Source organism: Sander lucioperca, chromosome 10, assembly GCF_008315115.2.
Source record: "Sander lucioperca isolate FBNREF2018 chromosome 10, SLUC_FBN_1.2, whole genome shotgun sequence".
Classification (NCBI taxonomy): domain Eukaryota; kingdom Metazoa; phylum Chordata; class Actinopteri; order Perciformes; family Percidae; genus Sander; species Sander lucioperca.
The window spans coordinates 5,804,066-5,824,841 of NC_050182.1; the positions used below are offsets into that span (position 1 = coordinate 5,804,066).

Genomic DNA, 20,776 nt, shown 5'->3' on the forward strand with positions numbered 1-20,776 from the left:
GATGGAGGTATGTCCCTCTTTAGGTAATGTATTATAAAGATGGAGGTATGTCCCTCTTTAGGTAATGTATTATAAAGATGGAGGTATGTCCCTCTTTGGTTAATGTATTTTAAAGATGGAGGTATGTCCGTCTTTGGCTAATGTATTATAAAGATGGAGGTATGTCGCTCATTGGCTAATGTATTATAAAGATGGAGGTATATCCCTCTTTGGCTAATGGATTATAAAGATGGAGGTATGTCCCTCTTTGGGTAATGTATTATAAAAATGGAGGTACGTCCCTCTTTGGCTAAAGTATTATAAAGATGGATGTATGTCCCTCTTTGGGTAATGTATTATAAAAATGGAGGTACGTCGCTCTTTGGCTAATGTATTATAAAGATGGAGGAACGTCTCTCTTTGGTTAATGTATTTTAAAGATAGAGGTATGTCCATCTTTGGTTAATGTATTATAAAGATGGAGGTAAGTCTATCTTTGGTTGATGTATTATAAAGATGGAGGTATGACCCTTTTTGGTAAATGTATTATAAAGATGGAGGTATGTCGCTCTTTGGCTAATGTATTATAAAGATTGAGGTATGTCGCTCTTTGGCTAATGTATTATAAAGATGGAGGAACGTCTCTCTTTGGTTGATTTATTATAAAGATGGACGTACGTCCCTCTTTGGTTAATGTATTATGAAGATGGAGGTATGTCTCTCTTTGGCTAATGTATTATAAAGATGGAGGTATGTCCCTCTTTGGCTAATGTATTATAAAGATGGAGGTATGTCCCTCTTTAGGTAATGTATTATAAAGATGGAGGTATGTCCCTCTTTGGTTAATGTATTTTAAAGATGGAGGTATGTCCCTCTTTGGCTAATGTATTATAAAGATGGAGGTATGTCGCTCATTGGCTAATGTATTATAAAGATGGAGGTATGTCGCTCTTTGGTTAATGTATTATAAAGATGGAGGTATGTCCCTCTTTAAGTAATGTATTATGAAGATGGAGGTATGTACCTCTTTGGCTAATGTTTTATAAAGATGGAGGTATGTCCCTCTTTGTTTAATGTATTATGAAGATGGAGGTATGTCTCTCTTTGGCTAATGTATTATAAAGATTGAGGTATGTCCCTCTTTGGCTAATGTATTATAAAGATGGAGGTATGTCCCTCTTTGGCTAATGTATTATAAAGATGGAGGAACATCTCTCTTTGGGTAATGTATTATAAAGATGGAGGTATGTCCCTCTTTAGGTAATGTATTATAAAGATGGAGGTATGTCCCTCTTTAGGTAATGTATTATAAAGATGGAGGTATGTCCCTCTTTGGTTAATGTATTTTAAAGATGGAGGTATGTCCGTCTTTGGCTAATGTATTATAAAGATGGAGGTATGTCGCTCATTGGCCAATGTATTATAAAGATGGAGGTATATCCCTCTTTGGCTAATGGATTATAAAGATGGAGGTATGTCCCTCTTTGGGTAATGTATTATAAAAATGGAGGTACGTCCCTCTTTGGCTAAAGTATTATAAAGATGGATGTATGTCCCTCTTTGGGTAATGTATTATAAAAATGGAGGTACGTCGCTCTTTGGCTAATGTATTATAAAGATGGAGGAACGTCTCTCTTTGGGTAATGTATTATAAAGATGGAGGTATGTCCCTCTTTAGGTAATGTATTATAAAGATGGAGGTATGTCCCTCTTTAGGTAATGTATTATAAAGATGGAGGTATGTCGCTCTTTGGTTAATGTATTATAAAGATGGAGGTATGTCCCTCTTTAAGTAATGTATTATAAAGATGGAGGTATGTACCTCTTTGGCTAATGTTTTATAAAGATGGAGGTATGTCCCTCTTTGTTTAATGTATTATGAAGATGGAGGTATATCTCTCTTTGGCTAATGTATTATAAAGATTGAGGTATGTCCCTCTTTGACTAATGTATTATAAAGATGGAGGTATGTCCCTCTTTGGTTAATGTATTTTAAAGATGGAGATATGTCCCTCTTTGGTTAATGTATTATAAAGATGGAGGTATGCCTCTCTTTGGTTGATGTATTATAAAGATGGAGGTACGTCTATCTTTGGTTGATGTATTATAAAGATGGAGGTACGTCTATCTTTGGTTGATGTATTATAAAGATGGAGGTACATCCCTCTTTGGTTAATGTATTATAAAGATGGAGGTACGTATCTCTTTTTTGATGTATTATAAAGATAGAGGCACGTCCCTCGTTGGTTAATGTATTATAAAGATGGAGGTATGTCCATCTTTGGCTAATGTATTATAAAGATGGAGGTACGTCCCTCTTTGGTTAATGTATTTTAAAGATGAAGGTATGTCCCTCTTTGGTTAATGTATTATGAAGATGGAGGTATGTCTCTCTTTGGCTAATGTATTATAAAGACGGAGGTATATCCCTCTTTGGCTAATGTATTATAAAGATGGAGGTATGTCCCTCTTTGCCTAATGTATTATAAAGATGGAGGTATGTCGCTCTTTGGTTAATGTATTATAAAGATGGAGGTATGTCGCTCTTTGGTTAATGTATTATAAAGATGGAGGTATGTCTCTCTTTGGCTAATGTATTATAAAAATGGAGGTATGTCTCTCTTTGGCTAATGTATTATAAAGATAGAGGTATGTCTCTCTTTGGTTAATGTATTTTAAATATGGAGGTATGTCCCTCTTTGGTTAATGTATTTTAAAGATGGAGGTATGTCTCTCTTTGGCTAATGTATTATAAAGATAGAGGTATGTCTCTCTTTGGTTAATGTATTTTAAATATGGAGGTATGTCCTTCTTTGGTTAATGTATTTTAAATATGGAGGTATGTCCCTCTGTGGTTAATGTATTATAAAGATGGAGGTATGTCCCTCTTTGGTTAATGTATTATGAAGATAGAGGTATGCCTCTCTTTGGTGAATGTATTATAAAGATGGAGGTACTTCTCTCTTTGGTTGATTTATTATAAAGATGGACGTACGTCCCTCTTTGGTTAATGTATTATAAAGATGGAGGTATGTCCCTCTTTAGGTAATATATTATAAAGATGGAGGTATGTCCTTCTTTGGCTAATGTTTTATAAAGATGGAGGTATGTCCATCTTTGGTTAATGTATTTTAAAGATAGAGGTATGTCCATCTTTGGTTAATGTATTATAAAGATGGAGGTAAGTCTATCTTTGGTTGATGTATTATAAAGATGGAGGTATGACCCTTTTTGGTAAATGTATTATAAAGATGGAGGTATGTCGCTCTTTGGCTAATGTATTATAAAGATTGAGGTATGTCGCTCTTTGGCTAATGTATTATAAAGATGGAGGAACGTCTCTCTTTGGGTAATGTATTATAAAGATGGAGGTATATCCCTCTTTGGCTAATGTATTATAAAGATGGAGGTATGTCCCTCTTTGCCTAATGTATGATAAAGATGGAGGTATGTCGCTCTTTGGTTAATGTATTATAAAGATGGAGGTATGTCCCTCTTTAAGTAATGTATTATAAAGATGGAGGTATGTCTCTCGTTGGCTAATGTATTATAAAAATGGAGGTATGTCTCTCTTTGGCTAATGTATTATAAAGATAGAGGTATGTCTCTCTTTGGTTAATGTATTTTAAATATGGAGGTATGTCCCTCTTTGGTTAATGTATTTTAAATATGGAGGTATGTCCCTCTGTGGTTAATGTATTATAAAGATGGAGGTATGTCCCTCTTTGGTTAATGTATTATGAAGATATAGGTATGCCTCTCTTTGGTTAATGTATTATAAAGATGGAGGTACTTCTCTCTTTGGTTGATTTATTATAAAGATGGACGTACGTCCCTCTTTGGTTAATGTATTATAAAGATGGAGGTATGTCCTTCTTTGGCTAATGTTTTATAAAGATGGAGGTATGTCCCTCTTTGGTTAATGTATTATGAAGATGGAGGTATGTCTCTCTTTGGCTAATGTATTATAAAGATGGAGGTATGTCCCTCTTTGGCTAATGTATTATAAAGATGGAGGTATGTCCCTCTTTGGCTAATGTATTATAAAGATGGAGGTATGTCGCTCTTTGGTTAATGTATTATAAAGATGGAGGTATGTCCCTCTTTAAGTAATGTATTATAAAGATGGAGGTATGTCTCTCTTTGGCTAATGTATTATAAAAATGGAGGTATGTCTCTCTTTGGCTAATGTATTATAAAGATAGAGGTATGTCTCTCTTTGGTTAATGTATTTTAAATACGGAGGTATGTCCCTCTTTGGTTAATGTATTTTAAATATGGAGGTATGTCCCTCTGTGGTTAATGTATTATAAAGATGGAGGTATGTCCCTCTTTGGTTAATGTATTATGAAGATATAGGTATGCCTCTCTTTGGTTAATGTATTATAAAGATGGAGGTACTTCTCTCTTTGGTTGATTTATTATAAAGATGGACGTACGTCCCTCTTTGGTTAATGTATTATAAAGATGGAGGTATGTCCCTCTTTAGGTAATATATTATAAAGATGGAGGTATGTCCTTCTTTGGCTAATGTTTTATAAAGATGGAGGTATGTCCCTCTTTGGCTAATGTATTATAAAGATGGAGGTATGTCCCTCTTTGGCTAATGTATTATAAAGATGGAGGTATGTCGCTCTTTGGTTAATGTATTATAAAGATGGAGGTATGTCCCTCTTTAAGTAATGTATTATGAAGATGGAGGTATGTCTCTCTTTGGCTAATGTATTATAAAAATGGAGGTATGTCTCTCTTTGGTTAATGTATTATGAAGATGGAGGTATGTCTCTCTTTGGCTAATGTATTATAAAGATGGAGGTATGTCTCTCTTTGGTTGATTTATTATAAAGACGGACGTACGTCCCTCTTTGGTTAATGTATTATAAAGATGGAGGTATGTCCCTCTTTAGGTAATGCATTATAAAGATGGAGGTATGTCCCTCTTTAGGTAATGCATTATAAAGATGGAGGTATGTCCCTCTTTGGCTAATTTTTTATAAAGATGGAGGTATGTCCCTCTTTGGTTAATGTATTATGAAGATGGAGGTATGTCTCTCTTTGGCTAATGTATTATAAAGATGGAGGTATGTCCCTCTTTGGCTAATGTATTATAAAGATGGAGGTATGTCGCTCTTTGGTTAATGTATTATAAAGATGGAGGTATGTCCCTCTTTAAGTTATGTATTATAAAGATGGAGGTATGCCTCTCTTTGGTTGATGTATTATAAAGATGGAGGTACGTCAATCTTTGGTTGATGTATTATAAAGATGGAGGTACATCTATCTTTGGTTGATGTATTATAAAAATGGAGGTACGTCCCTCTTTGGCTAAAGTATTATAAAGATGGAGGTATGTCCCTCTTTGGGTAATGTATTATAAAAATGGAGGTACGTCCCTCTTTGGCTAAAGTATTATAAAGATGGAGGTATGTCCCTCTTTGGGTAATGTATTATAAAAATGGAGGTACGTCGCTCTTTGGCTAATGTATTATAAAGATGGAGGAACATCTCTCTTTGGGTAATGTATTATAAAGATGGAGGTATGTCCCTCTTTAGGTAATGTATTATAAAGATGGAGGTATGTCCCTCTTTAGGTAATGTATTATAAAGATGGAGGTATGTCCCTCTTTGGTTAATGTATTTTAAAGATGGAGGTATGTCCCTCTTTGGCTAATGTATTATAAAGATGGAGGTATGTCGCTCATTGGTTAATGTATTATAAAGATGGAGGTATATCCCTCTTTGGCTAATGGATTATAAAGATGGAGGTATGTCCCTCTTTGGGTAATGTATTATAAAAATGGAGGTACGTCCCTCTTTGGCTAAAGTATTATAAAGATGGAGGTATGTCCCTCTTTGGGTAATGTATTATAAAAATGGAGGTACGTCGCTCTTTGGCTAATGTATTATAAAGATGGAGGAACGTCTCTCTTTGGGTAATGTATTATAAAGATGGAGGTATGTCCCTCTTTAGGTAATGTATTATAAAGATGGAGGTATGTCCCTCTTTAGGTAATGTATTATAAAGATGGAGGTATGTCCCTCTTTGGTTAATGTATTTTAAAGATGGAGGTATGTCCCTCTTTGGCTAATGTATTATAAAGATGGAGGTATGTCGCTCATTGGCTAATGTATTATAAAGATGGAGGTATGTCGCTCTTTGGTTAATGTATTATAAAGATGGAGGTATGTCCCTCTTTAAGTAATGTATTATAAAGATGGAGGTATGTACCTCTTTGGCTAATGTTTTATAAAGATGGAGGTATGTCCCTCTTTGTTTAATGTATTATGAAGATGGAGGTATATCTCTCTTTGGCTAATGTATTATAAAGATTGAGGTATGTCCCTCTTTGACTAATGTATTATAAAGATGGAGGTATGTCCCTCTTTGGTTAATGTATTTTAAAGATGGAGATATGTCCCTCTTTGGTTAATGTATTATAAAGATGGAGGTATGCCTCTCTTTGGTTGATGTATTATAAAGATGGAGGTACGTCTATCTTTGGTTGATGTATTATAAAGATGGAGGTACGTCTATCTTTGGTTGATGTATTATAAAGATGGAGGTACGTCCCTCTTTGGTTAATGTATTATAAAGATGGAGGTACGTATCTCTTTTTTGATGTATTATAAAGATAGAGGCACGTCCCTCGTTGGTTAATGTATTATAAAGATGGAGGTATGTCCATCTTTGGCTAATGTATTATAAAGATGGAGGTACGTCCCTCTTTGGTTAATGTATTTTAAAGATGAAGGTATGTCCCTCTTTGGTTAATGTATTATAAAGATGGAGGTATGTCCCTCTTTGGCTAATGTATTATAAAGATGGAGGTATATCTCTCTTTGGGTAATGTATTATAAAGATGGAGGTATGTCCCTCTTTAGGTAACGTATTATAAAGATGGAGGTATGTCCCTCTTTGGTTAATGTATTATGAAGATGGAGGTATGTCTCTCTTTGGCTAATGTATTATAAAGATAGAGGTATGTCCCTCTTTGGTAAATGTATTATAAAGGTGGAGGTATGTCGCTCTTTGGCTAATGTATTATAAAGATGGAGGTATGTCGCTCTTTGGCTAATGTATTATAAAGATGGAGGAACGTCTCTCTTTGGGTAATGTATTATAAAGACGGAGGTATATCCCTCTTTGGCTAATGTATTATAAAGATGGAGGTATGTCCCTCTTTGCCTAATGTATTATAAAGATGGAGGTATGTCGCTCTTTGGTTAATGTATTATAAAGATGGAGGTATGTCGCTCTTTGGTTAATGTATTATAAAGATGGAGGTATTTCTCTCTTTGGCTAATGTATTATAAAAATGGAGGTATGTCTCTCTTTGGCTAATGTATTATAAAGATAGAGGTATGTCTCTCTTTGGTTAATGTATTTTAAATATGGAGGTATGTCCCTCTTTGGTTAATGTATTTTAAATATGGAGGTATGTCCCTCTGTGGTTAATGTATTATAAAGATGGAGGTATGTCCCTCTTTGGTTAATGTATTATGAAGATAGAGGTATGCCTCTCTTTGGTTAATGTATTATAAAGATGGAGGTACTTCTCTCTTTGGTTGATTTATTATAAAGATGGACGTACGTCCCTCTTTGGTTAATGTATTATAAAGATGGAGGTATGTCCCTCTTTAGGTAATATATTATAAAGATGGAGGAACGTCTCTCTTTGGGTAATGTATTATAAAGATGGAGGTATATCCCTCTTTGGCTAATGTATTATAAAGATGGAGGTATGTCCCTCTTTGCCTAATGTATGATAAAGATGGAGGTATGTCGCTCTTTGGTTAATGTATTATAAAGATGGAGGTATGGCCCTCTTTAAGTAATGTATTATAAAGATGGAGGTATGTCTCTCGTTGGCTAATGTATTATAAAAATGGAGGTATGTCTCTCTTTGGCTAATGTATTATAAAGATAGAGGTATGTCTCTCTTTGGTTAATGTATTTCAAATATGGAGGTATGTCCCTCTTTGGTTAATGTATTTTAAATATGGAGGTATGTCCCTCTGTGGTTAATGTATTATAAAGATGGAGGTATGTCCCTCTTTGGTTAATGTATTATGAAGATATAGGTATGCCTCTCTTTGGTTAATGTATTATAAAGATGGAGGTACTTCTCTCTTTGGTTGATTCATTATAAAGATGGACGTACGTCCCTCTTTGGTTAATGTATTATAAAGATGGAGGTATGTCCTTCTTTGGCTAATGTTTTATAAAGATGGAGGTATGTCCCTCTTTGGTTAATGTATTATGAAGATGGAGGTATGTCTCTCTTTGGCTAATGTATTATAAAGATGGAGGTATGTCCTTCTTTGGCTAATGTTTTATAAAGATGGAGGTATGTCCCTCTTTGGTTAATGTATTATGAAGATGGAGGTATGTCTCTCTTTGGCTAATGTATTATAAAAATGGAGGTATGTCTCTCTTTGGCTAATGTATTATAAAGATAGAGGTATGTCTCTCTTTGGTTAATGTATTTTAAATATGGAGGTATGTCCCTCTGTGGTTAATGTATTATAAAGATGGAGGTATGTCCCTCTTTGGTTAATGTATTATGAAGATATAGGTATGCCTCTCTTTGGTTAATGTATTATAAAGATGGAGGTACTTCTCTCTTTGGTTGATTTATTATAAAGATGGACGTACGTCCCTCTTTGGTTAATGTATTATAAAGATGGAGGTATGTCCCTCTTTAGGTAATATATTATAAAGATGGAGGTATGTCTCTCTTTGGCTAATGTATTATAAAGATGGAGGTATGTCCCTCTTTGGCTAATGTATTATAAAGATGGAGGTATGTCCCTCTTTGGCTAATGTATTATAAAGATGGAGGTATGTCGCTCTTTGGTTAATGTATTATAAAGATGGAGGTATGTCCCTCTTTAAGTAATGTATTATGAAGATGGAGGTATGTCTCTCTTTGGCTAATGTATTATAAAAATGGAGGTATGTCTCTCTTTGGTTAATGTATTATGAAGATGGAGGTATGTCTCTCTTTTGCTAATGTATTATAAAGATGGAGGTATGTCTCTCTTTGGTTGATTTATTATAAAGATGGACGTACGTCCCTCTTTGGTTAATGTATTATAAAGATGGAGGTATGTCCCTCTTTAGGTAATGCATTATAAAGATGGAGGTATGTCCCTCTTTGGCTAATGTATTATAAAGATGGTGTTATGTCCCTCTTTGGTTAATGTATTATGAAGATGGAGGTATGTCTCTCTTTGGCTAATGTATTATAAAGATGGAGGTATGTCCCTCTTTGGCTAATGTATTATAAAGATGGAGGTATGTCCCTCTTTAAGTAATGTATTATAAAGATGGAGGTATGTCCCTCTTTGGCTAATGTATTATAAAGATGGAGTTATGTCCCTCTTTGGTTAATGTATTTTAAAGATCGAGATATGTCCCTGTTTGGTTAATGTATTATAAAGATGGAGGTACGTCTATCTTTGATTAATGTATTATAAAGATGGCGGTATATCCCTCTTTGGCTAATGTATTATAAAGATGGAGGTATGTCCCTCTTTGCCTAATGTATTATAAAGATGGAGGTATGTCGCTCTTTGGTTAATGTATTATAAAGATGGAGGTATGTCCCTCTTTAAGTAATGTATTATAAAGATGGAGGTATGTCTCTCTTTGGCTAATGTATTATAAAAATGGAGGTATGTCTCTCTTTGGCTAATGTATTATAAAGATAGAGGTATGTCTCTCTTTGGTTAATGTATTTTAAATATGGAGGTATGTCCCTCTTTGGTTAATGTATTTTAAATATGGAGGTATGTCCCTCTGTGGTTAATGTATTATAAAGATGGAGGTATGTCCCTCTTTGGTTAATGTATTATGAAGATATAGGTATGCCTCTCTTTGGTTAATGTATTATAAAGATGGAGGTACTTCTCTCTTTGGTTAGTTTATTATAAAGATGGACGTATGTCCCTCTTTGGTTAATGTATTATAAAGATGGAGGTATGTCCCTCTTTAGGTAATATATTATAAAGATGGAGGTATGTCCTTCTTTGGCTAATGTTTTATAAAGATGGAGGTATGTCCCTCTTTGGTTAATGTATTATGAAGATGGAGGTATGTCTCTCTTTGGCTAATGTATTATAAAGATGGAGGTATGTCCCTCTTTGGCTAATGTATTATAAAGATGGAGGTATGTCCCTCTTTGCCTAATGTATTATAAAGATGGAGGTATGTCGCTCTTTGGTTAATGTATTATAAAGATGGAGGTATGTCCCTCTTCAAGTAATGTATTATAAAGATGGAGGTATGTCTCTCTTTGGCTAATGTATTATAAAAATGGAGGTATGTCTCTCTTTGGCTAATGTATTATAAAGATAGAGGTATGTCTCTCTTTGGTTAATGTATTTTAAATATGGAGGTATGTCCCTCTTTGGTTAATGTATTTTAAATATGGAGGTATGTCCCTCTGTGGTTAATGTATTATAAAGATGGAGGTATGTCCCTCTTTGGTTAATGTATTATAAAAATGGAGGTATGTCTCTCTTTGGTTAATGTATTATGAAGATGGAGGTATGTCTCTCTTTGGCTAATGTATTATAAAGATGGAGGTATGTCTCGCTTTGGTTGATTTATTATAAAGATGGACGTACGTCCCTCTTTGGTTAGTGTATTATAAAGATGGAGGTATGTCCCTCTTTAGGTAATGCATTATAAAGATGGAGGTATGTCCCTCTTTGGCTAATGTATTATAAAGATGGTGTTATGTCCCTCTTTGGTTAATGTATTATGAAGATGGAGGTATGTCTCTCTTTGGCTAATGTATTATAAAGATGGAGGTATGTCCCTCTTTGGCTAATGTATTATAAAGATGGAGGTATGTCCCTCTTTAAGTAATGTATTATAAAGATGGAGGTATGTCCCTCTTTGGCTAATGTATTATAAAGATGGAGTTATGTCCCTCTTTGGTTAATGTATTTTAAAGATCGAGATATGTCCCTGTTTGGTTAATGTATTATAAAGATGGAGGTACGTCTATCTTTGATTAATGTATTATAAAGATGGCGGTATATCCCTCTTTGGCTAATGTATTATAAAGATGGAGGTATGTCCCTCTTTGCCTAATGTATTATAAAGATGGAGGTATGTCGCTCTTTGGTTAATGTATTATAAAGATGGAGGTATGTCCCTCTTTAAGTAATGTATTATAAAGATGGAGGTATGTCTCTCTTTGGCTAATGTATTATAAAAATGGAGGTATGTCTCTCTTTGGCTAATGTATTATAAAGATAGAGGTATGTCTCTCTTTGGTTAATGTATTTTAAATATGGAGGTATGTCCCTCTTTGGTTAATGTATTTTAAATATGGAGGTATGTCCCTCTGTGGTTAATGTATTATAAAGATGGAGGTATGTCCCTCTTTGGGTAATGTATTATGAAGATATAGGTATGCCTCTCTTTGGTTAATGTATTATAAAGATGGAGGTACTTCTCTCTTTGGTTAGTTTATTATAAAGATGGACGTATGTCCCTCTTTGGTTAATGTATTATAAAGATGGAGGTATGTCCCTCTTTAGGTAATATATTATAAAGATGGAGGTATGTCCTTCTTTGGCTAATGTTTTATAAAGATGGAGGTATGTCCCTCTTTGGTTAATGTATTATGAAGATGGAGGTATGTCTCTCTTTGGCTAATGTATTATAAAGATGGAGGTATGTCCCTCTTCAAGTAATGTATTATAAAGATGGAGGTATGTCTCTCTTTGGCTAATGTATTATAAAAATGGAGGTATGTCCCTCTTTGGTTAATGTATTTTAAATATGGAGGTATGTCCCTCTGTGGTTAATGTATTATAAAGATGGAGGTATGTCCCTCTTTGGTTAATGTATTATGAAGATATAGTTATGCCTCTCTTTGGTTAATGTATTATAAAGATGGAGGTACTTCTCTCTTTGGTTGATTTATTATAAAGATGGACGTACGTCCCTCTTTGGTTAATGTATTATAAAGATGGAGGTATGTCCCTCTTTAGGTAATATATTATAAAGATGGAGGTATGTCCTTCTTTGGCTAATGTTTTATAAAGATGGAGGTATGTCCCTCTTTGGTTAATGTATTATGAATATGGAGGTATGTCTCTCTTTGGCTAATGTATTATAAAGATGGAGGTATGTCCCTCTTTGGCTAATGTATTATAAAGATGGAGGTATGTCCCTCTTTGGCTAATGTATTATAAAGATGGAGGTATGTCCCTCTTTGGCTAATGTATTGTAAAGATGGAGGTATGTCCCTCTTTGGCTAATGTATTATAAAGATGGAGGTATGTCGCTCTTTGGTTAATGTATTATAAAGATGGAGGTATGTCCCTCTTTAAGTAATGTATTATGAAGATGGAGGTATGTCTCTCTTTGGCTAATGTATTATAAAAATGGAGGTATGTCTCTCTTTGGTTAATGTATTATGAAGATGGAGGTATGTCTCTCTTTGGCTAATGTATTATAAAGATGGAGGTATGTCTCTCTTTGGTTGATTTATTATAAAGATGGACGTACGTCCCTCTTTGGTTAATGTATTATAAAGATGGAGGTATGTCCCTCTTTAGGTAATGCATTATAAAGATGGAGGTATGTCCCTCTTTGGCTAATTCTTTATAAAGATGGAGGTATGTCCCTCTTTGGTTAATGTATTATGAAGATGGAGGTATGTCTCTCTTTGGCTAATGTATTATAAAGATGGAGGTATGTCCCTCTTTGGCTAATGTATTATAAAGATGGAGGTATGTCGCTCTTTGGTTAATGTATTATAAAGATGGAGGTATGTCCCTCTTTAAGTAATGTATTATAAAGATGGAGGTATGTCCCTCTTTGGCTAATGTATTATAAAGATGGAGTTATGTCCCTCTTTGGTTAATGTATTATGAAGATGGAGGTATGTCTCTCTTTGGCTAATGTATTATAAAGATGGAGGTATGTCCCTCTTTGGCTAATGTATTATAAAGATGGAGGTATGTCGCTCTTTGGTTAATGTACTTTAAAGATGGAGGTATGTCCCTCTTTAAGTAATGTATTATAAAGATGGAGGTATGTCCCTCTTTGGCTAATGTATTATAAAGATGGAGTTATGTCCCTCTTTGGTTAATGTATTTTAAAGATCGAGATATGTCCCTGTTTGGTTAATGTATTATAAAGATGGAGGTACGTCTATCTTTGGTTGATGTATTATAAAGATGGAGGTACGTCTATCTTTGGTTGATGTATTATAAAGATGGAGGTACGTCCCTCTTTGGCTAATGTATTATAAAGATGGAGGTATGTCGCTCTTGGGCTAATGTATTATAAAGATGGAGGAACGTCTCTCTTTGGGTAATGTATTATAAAGATGGAGGTATGTCCCTCTTTAGGTAATGTATTATAAAGATGGATATTATGTATTCTGAATGATTCTGAATGTCAGATTCTACGCTTACGAGAATACTTTGATTAGTTGGTGGAAGTAATTACACATGAATGAGCACATATTTGTGAAAGACCTAAGTGGTTTTTGCTAATAATCAACTCAAAAAATTACATAACGTAGGTTTAAGATATGGTAGTCTATGAGTCTATGTGTTGCTTTGAGACTATTAATTCTCAGTGTCCCTATAGCTTGTATATGTGGGGCAGGGATGGCATGCATTACTGTCTGCCACACTGCCTTTTTGATACCAGTCTATCAATCAGAAACTTTAAAATCCCACCTTGAGTTGAATCAACCAACTATTAAGATTTCTGGTATCTGTGCAAATAAATACATCTTTGAGCCCACCGGTCTTGATGTGTTGGAGGGCTTCGTTACGTTTCTGAAAGCCCACAGTTTCCCACTGGTTGGTTTTGTCCAAATATGTGGCTGCAATGACTGGTAGGGTCATGCCCGCAATGTTTTGCTCTCCACAGCCGCTGGGCTGGACGATTAGAGTACCCATAGAGTTCCCACTAATGGCGTTCTCCACTAGCGCAGAAACTTGTTCTCTCCCTGCACACACACACACACACACACACACACACACACACACACACACACACACACACACACACACACACACACACACACACACAGACACACACAAAGAGGGAGAGACACACACACACACACACACACACAAAGAGAGACACACAGAGACACACACACACACACACACACACACACACACACACACACACACACAAACAAACAGATATACACACACACACACACACACAGAGACACACACAAAACAAAAAAATTCAATGGGAAGGAACAATTAAAGGAAACTAAAATGCAACCAGTAGAGGTGGTCGTTTCACTAATAACAACATTAAGAACAATATAGTACCAATTAGCACCTACGCAGAGTTCATTGTACAGGCACTGTATGCCATAACATGCCGAAATATAACATAATATCTGACCTGTCACTGAGATCTGTGTGCTAGTAGGTGTGTTTCGGACCAAATCTTTCATAGGAATTCCACTATTGAGAGTTACTTCTTGTTTACCACCTAAAGGGAGAAACAGTGGGCAAGTTGGGAGATCAGGTAGCAAATGGTGAAAATATAATTTTACATAATTACTACATAATGTGGCATTTCATGGGTAAACTCACCTACACCGTTAGTAGTGGGGTCTAGAATTATAATCTGAGGAAATTTAACCAGTACGCCTTCAGGCTGGAAAAACAACAGTGAGGACAGACATTAGAAATTACAACTTTTGGAGCAATCTATATCTGCTGGTGTGCAACAAAATACAATTATAGCTTGGAATATTCCTTCATTGTTGTTCTGTTTCTCTTTTTTATTTACAGTTAATTTTGGAAACACTGATACAGTTTACATTTGTATCAAAGTTAAATCTTACTACCCGGCTAGGGCTGTGTATTATCTGGTGATACGATACATATTACGATACATGGGTCACGATTCAATATATCGCAATATATTTTGATACTGTGCGTAAGGCGATATATTAGGATTTTTTTAAAGTATAATTTTAGAAAAACTAATATTTAAATAAAAACATGATTTGCATAAAAGTCAAAGAAGTTTACTTTAGGTAAACAAGTCAGTACACAGAAAATCAAACTGCCAGTTTGGGATTGTGGTTCTAAGTGAGCTAATTTTTATATGCTAAAGTAGGCCAAAGTTCAGCCATAGCTACGTTGTTAGCTTCAAGCAAAAAGTCAGGCTCTGCTAGACACTGTCAGGCACTGTTAGCCACTGCTAGGCACTGTTAGGCACTGTCAGGTACTGTTAGGCACTGTCAGGCACTGTTAGGCACTGCTAGGCACTGTTAGGCACTGCTAGGCACTGTTAGGCACTGTCAGGTACTGTTAGGCACTGTCAGGTACTGTTAGGCACTGCTAGGCACTGTTAGGCACTGCTAGGCACTGTTAGGCACTGCTAGGCACTGTTAGGCACTGTCAGGTACTGTTAGGCACTGCTAGGCACTGTTAGGCACTGCTAGGCACTGTTAGACACTGCTAGGCACTGTTACCCCTATTTCCTATACTGACTTTAACATGGCTGTTCTTTTCTCTTACCACCACCAGCAGCTTCTTTATGATTCCATCATTTAGCGAAGAATCTCTAACAGCTGCTTTAATCTCAATGTTATATTTTCCTTCTTTCATGGGAATAATGATGAAGGGTACAGCTCGTGTAGTTTGGGCCCCCATTTTGACCTCCTGACGATACCTTCTACGTTTAGAGGCTGAACTGCACACATGCTCCTCTTCAGACAGATCCACACGCACCTTGAAAATGAGACAAAGACTGAAGTATGAGTAGTGCATAATAAGGATCATAATCATCAGTTTTATTTAGTGGTGAAAGAAGTATTCAGATCCTTCACTTAAGTAAAAGTACTAATACCACACTGTAAAAAAAATACTCTGTTACAAGTAAAAGCCCTGCTTTGAAAATGTTACTTTAGTAAAAGTATGTAAGTATCATCAGGAATACTGATACTGATACTGATGGGGCTGAATAGGGAGTGGAAAGGCTCTCTGTAGACGGGCTTTGGACTGAACACAAACAAAATGCCCCTCAAAAAAAATCCTATTTTGCAGATTACAAACTGCAGGTAGTAAAATATGCAGCCGAAAAATTCTAAATAAATGCGACTTATATATGTTTTTTTTCCTCTTCATGATGCATCTTTTTGACTGATGCGACTTATAGTCTGGAAAATACGGTAAGTGTTTAATGATCTGATCATCTCAGCTGGACTTGTAGCCGTCATATTGTTGGCTAGTTTACTTTAGAATAAAACATCAGATTTTATAAACTACATGTGTTTTGTGTGCAGTAATCTTAATGTGTAAAGTAACTAGTAACTAAAGCTGTAACAGATGAAGATGTAGTGGAGTAAAAAGTACAATATTTCGTAGAAGTAGAAGTAGAAAGTGGCATGAAAAGAAAAGACTCAAGTAAAGTACAAGTACCTTAACATTTGGTACTGAAGTACAGTACTGGAGTACATGTACTTAGTTACATTCAGGCTTCAAAATTAACTTTTTCATCCACCAGCCAAATGGCTAGTGAATGTTCAAATATTACCAGCCACTCAATAGATTACCATCAGGTTTTTTGGCTGGTGAGTGAAGCAAATATACCAGCCACTTGCATTTTTCACCAGCATTTGGCTGGTAAACGGTGCTTTTTTTGAATCCTGGTTACTTTCCACCACTGGTTTTATTTAAGGTCACCTAACAATAGCTATGTTTCCATATAATTGTCAAGCGAATTTTAAGCAAACTTTTAAAATTCAGCTAACCGCTAGCTGAGACAGCATGTAATAACTTTAAAACACCCTCAAATTAAAACCTGAAAATAACCGTTAAAATATATAACAGCTGTTACGTCAGTTCTACTTTAAAATACAATCACTCAATACTTGTCTTCAGTGTTGGGCAAGTTACTTCCAAAATGTAATACATTATAGATTACTAGTTACTGTCATTTGAGAGTAATTAGTTATATTACAATACTACTGTCTCTGAATTGTAATGCGTTACACTACTTTTGCATTACTTTTGAGTTACTTTCACCAAAATAACAGGGGAAATTTGATTTGGCAGCTAGCTTGTGAATTTCACCACCGGATCAATAAAGTCTCCTCTTTATCCACTTTAATACATCATAGATTATTCATATTTTGTATAATCAATATAAATATGCAAAGTAACTAAAGCTATAAAAAATAGATAAGTAAAACGTATAACAGGCAAGTAGGAGAAAATGAAAATACTCAATTAAAAGTACGACATTGTTGTAAAATGTTTGTGTATAGCACTTGAATAAGAAATTCATGTTGTTTAGATTAAAACACTCTAAAGGAAATGTTCAATTATAGTGTGATTAAAACTCACTATTTACATTATTTACAGTACTTGATTTACAGCTGATTTGTGAAAAGGTAGCCTACATAACCTTATTTAACAGTAATTTAGTTTTACTGCGAACCGTCACAGGAAGTGCTTTTATTTTGAAGTAGGCTACACGGAAGTTGTCTGTTGTGTAGCCTACTCTTGCTAGCTTACTGAGAAGCAACATGTCCGTCAGGCTCCAGTTGTTCACTTTCTTGTTTGTAAAACTGCAACATGTTGAACAGTAAATGGTCACAGTAAAAGACAAGCGCCTTTGGTCGTCATTCAAAGCCATTCCACTACAGGCATAGTTACTCTCCACGGCTGATAAAATGCAATGATATTTACGTGTAGCAAGCCTCAACATTAATTCCCGACATGTTTATATCTGTCAGTCGCTGACGTACCGTCACCTGTTGGGACATACATGCTGTCTGTACCGTCTCTGGTTCTGGCTCTGACCATGGGAACAGAAACAGGACAGCTCACTTCAACGCAGCGTAACAACTCCTGAAAATGTCCATATCGCAAATGTATCTGTCTCTGCAGTCATCTCAACCATTGAATACAGCGACAGGAAAATAATACAGCTTTTTTTTTCCTGTGAAAAAATGTGCGGTGTTGGTGAATTCTTTAAAAAAACAGTTACAATGCACCACTAAATGTTGCGTTAAAATGCGTTGTAACTCGTGTTACTGAGATTGTAACGAGTATAATATTACCGAAATTTAATTAGTAATGCATTGTATTACTGCGTTACAGCAAAAAGGAATACATTACTGTAATTGCGTTACTTTTGTAACGCGTTACTCCCAACACTGCTTGTCTTTATTTGTATTACTGTAAAGTCTTAATTTAGCTGTAGCCTGCTTTTCCCAGTGTTTAGTTTGAGTTAACGTTATTTTAGACTGAATCAAGCTGTCAGCTAGCGGTTAGCCGAATTAGCTGTTAGCTAAACTAACGTTAGCTTCCCGGTGGAGGCTAACGTGGAACAGATCGTGCAGTGTCGTGAATCCTCGTAAAACAGGATTATCATCTGCGCATGCACGAACATTTTGCACATGACGGATCGTGCAGGCAGCACAGATCGTGTACCGACAGTCCTAATAAAATATCAAAGTCTCATTGGCTCTGACCTGAGACACCACAGCAGAGTAACATGGACTTACGGTGACAGGATTGGGGGTGTAGTTGTGGAGGATTGCCTTAATTTCCAGCTGCTCTCCACGGACAGCAGAGTGCGGCAGCCTGAGATCAATGAAGAATGCCTTCCGGACAATGACCTCTAGCGGCTCGCCAACACAAATTCCTATAAAATGAGAGGGAAAATGATTTGTGTTTTTTCACAGCCAAATGCACTAACATGCACTCCTGGCCGGACCGGCTATCAAAACAAAGAACAGAGAAGTTTGGATTACAACACACAAAGGGAGTATGACGTCATTCATAGCTCAGGCCATTACTCCTCCATACTTTTACATACAGTAGCTAATATTTGTTTGCTGCCATATTATTATGTTTTGAATGTCAAGTACAGAACCTTTAAAGTGCCCATATTATGAAAAGAATCACTTTTTCTGGGATTTGGGGTGTTATTTTGTGTCTCTGGTACTTCCACACGTATACAAACTTGATAAAAACCATCCATGCTGTTTAGAGTGAGATACGGTTTCTAAATGTGTCCTGCCTTCAGTCTCTGGGTGAGCTGGTCAAAATCTGCACAGCTTTCTACGTCATTGGTCGAAACATTTGGTGTGTGCTAACCACTTTAGCTAATACCACATCAGCTAGCTGTTTCTCCAACTTCAGTAGTACAAGGCAGGATTAGCCGGGAGACTTCTTCTAAACGAAGGCGCACTTCCAACTTTGCATGGAGTACCTGCAGAACAGGGACATGTAAGTAGTTCTATACAATTTATTTTGATTAGGGTGAACTAGTGTGTGTTGTAGCAGTGTTTTGCCATTGTGAACGAGGTGCCTAACCGCTAGCAGCGCTAGCTTCCAGCTATAGTCCTTACCTAGGTACTGAGCATTCGCGACTGCCAACAAAGATGTTACAGCAGTGAGAGGTCTCACTCTGTAGCTAAAACAGAGACCTGAACACAGGGTGAAAAGAGGAGCTGCAGCAATGTGCAGTACAACAAAAATATGGTGTTTTTTGAAAATTAAACCAGGTAAATCTATTCTGGTACAACCTCAAAATACAATTATGAACCTGAAAATTTGCATAATATGAGCACTTTAAGGATAGCAACACAACTAAAGCACAAGACAGCTTTTAGTCGCTGACTCCTCACCGTGAGTTCTTGACAGACTGATGCCAGTGAACTGCCAGGTTGTGATTGAGTCTTGCAAAGGAACATTTCTCGTCAGTGATGTGGTGTCACTGAAACAAAAAAAAGTGTTAACAGTAAAAGTAAAAAGTGTATTGTTTGTGTCTATATTCCAGTAGACTCACCAGTTAGGTCTTTGTCGATGACAAGCAGGCAGAGGCACATCTGACCACAACCAACTTTCAGGGAAGTTGGTGCGAGAACCAATTTCATTGCTGTCCAGGTAACTGTCATCCTCCTCACCTAAAGTAAAGTGTCATTAAAAATGTTATGGTTTTGACTGTCTTGTAACTATCAGTATGACCGAATAACCACCCAGGGCTTCCCCCCCATCCCTTGTCCCTGTGTCTTACTGCGAGCCAATATGAGGCTATCCTCCTTCCTCTCAGCTCGCTGGGTTTCCATCTCCTTGCAGCAGTGCAGGAAGGCTGCGGCACAGAGTGCACCATCATTGATGTACTCCGCTCGCATCTCACAGGTGTATGAGAGGGGGGTGTTCCTCATGCCATCCAAACAACAGTCACGTTGGAGTTGGTCTTCATATTGACTCACTGGGAAGAAAGAGGGTTGTGGAGGAATGACAGTGGAAGAAGACATAGAGTAAAAGAAAAATGGTGAACTGGAAAGCATTACAAAGACAACTGTCACTACCCGATGTGAGTCGAGTGCAGATGTGAGTCATGCATGCGTCACTTTGCAACAAGTAGCCTACAAGATGCTAACGAGAGACTTCTGTAATATCTGAAGTAGCCTACAAGATGCTAACGAGACACTTCTGTAATGTCAATACAATAAAAATGGACCTACATAACAAAGTTGGTTCACTGCTGGCTACAAGTTAGCAATCAAACACAACAAAGGAAACAATGTTTCTGAAATGATTTCCATCTTCTGTTATTGTTTGTAAAGAGAAAAGTTAATTATTTTATGGATTTCACAAATTTCAGTATGACGTGTCATACTGAAATTTGTGGTGGAAACTTTTCTTGTTTGCAGCCGGGTGTATTTCAAAAAGGACAAAGTAAAACAAATAAGACTATTTGAGAATGAAACCAAAGTTTGGTCTTTGAGTATTTATTATACTTGCAAGTATAGGAAGA

The 20,776-nt window shown here is 36.1% G+C and overlaps 1 protein-coding gene across 3 annotated transcripts in view; it reads right to left on the bottom strand.

Moving 5' to 3' along the window:
* LOC116062590 (complement C3-like) overlaps nt 1-20,776 on the bottom strand; it is a 78,513-nt gene that overhangs the window by 40,174 nt on the left and 17,563 nt on the right. For all 3 annotated transcript variants that reach the window (XM_036006702.1, XM_036006703.1, XM_036006704.1), the window contains exons 18-25: nt 20,030-20,227; nt 19,802-19,919; nt 19,641-19,729; nt 18,513-18,652; nt 15,517-15,729; nt 14,581-14,644; nt 14,387-14,476; nt 13,764-13,970 (exon numbers count right to left, since the gene is read on the bottom strand). In XM_036006702.1, the coding sequence (XP_035862595.1) occupies nt 13,764-13,970; nt 14,387-14,476; nt 14,581-14,644; nt 15,517-15,729; nt 18,513-18,652; nt 19,641-19,729; nt 19,802-19,919; nt 20,030-20,227 (1,119 nt within the window). The remainder of the gene's footprint in view (nt 1-13,763; nt 13,971-14,386; nt 14,477-14,580; nt 14,645-15,516; nt 15,730-18,512; nt 18,653-19,640; nt 19,730-19,801; nt 19,920-20,029; nt 20,228-20,776) is intronic.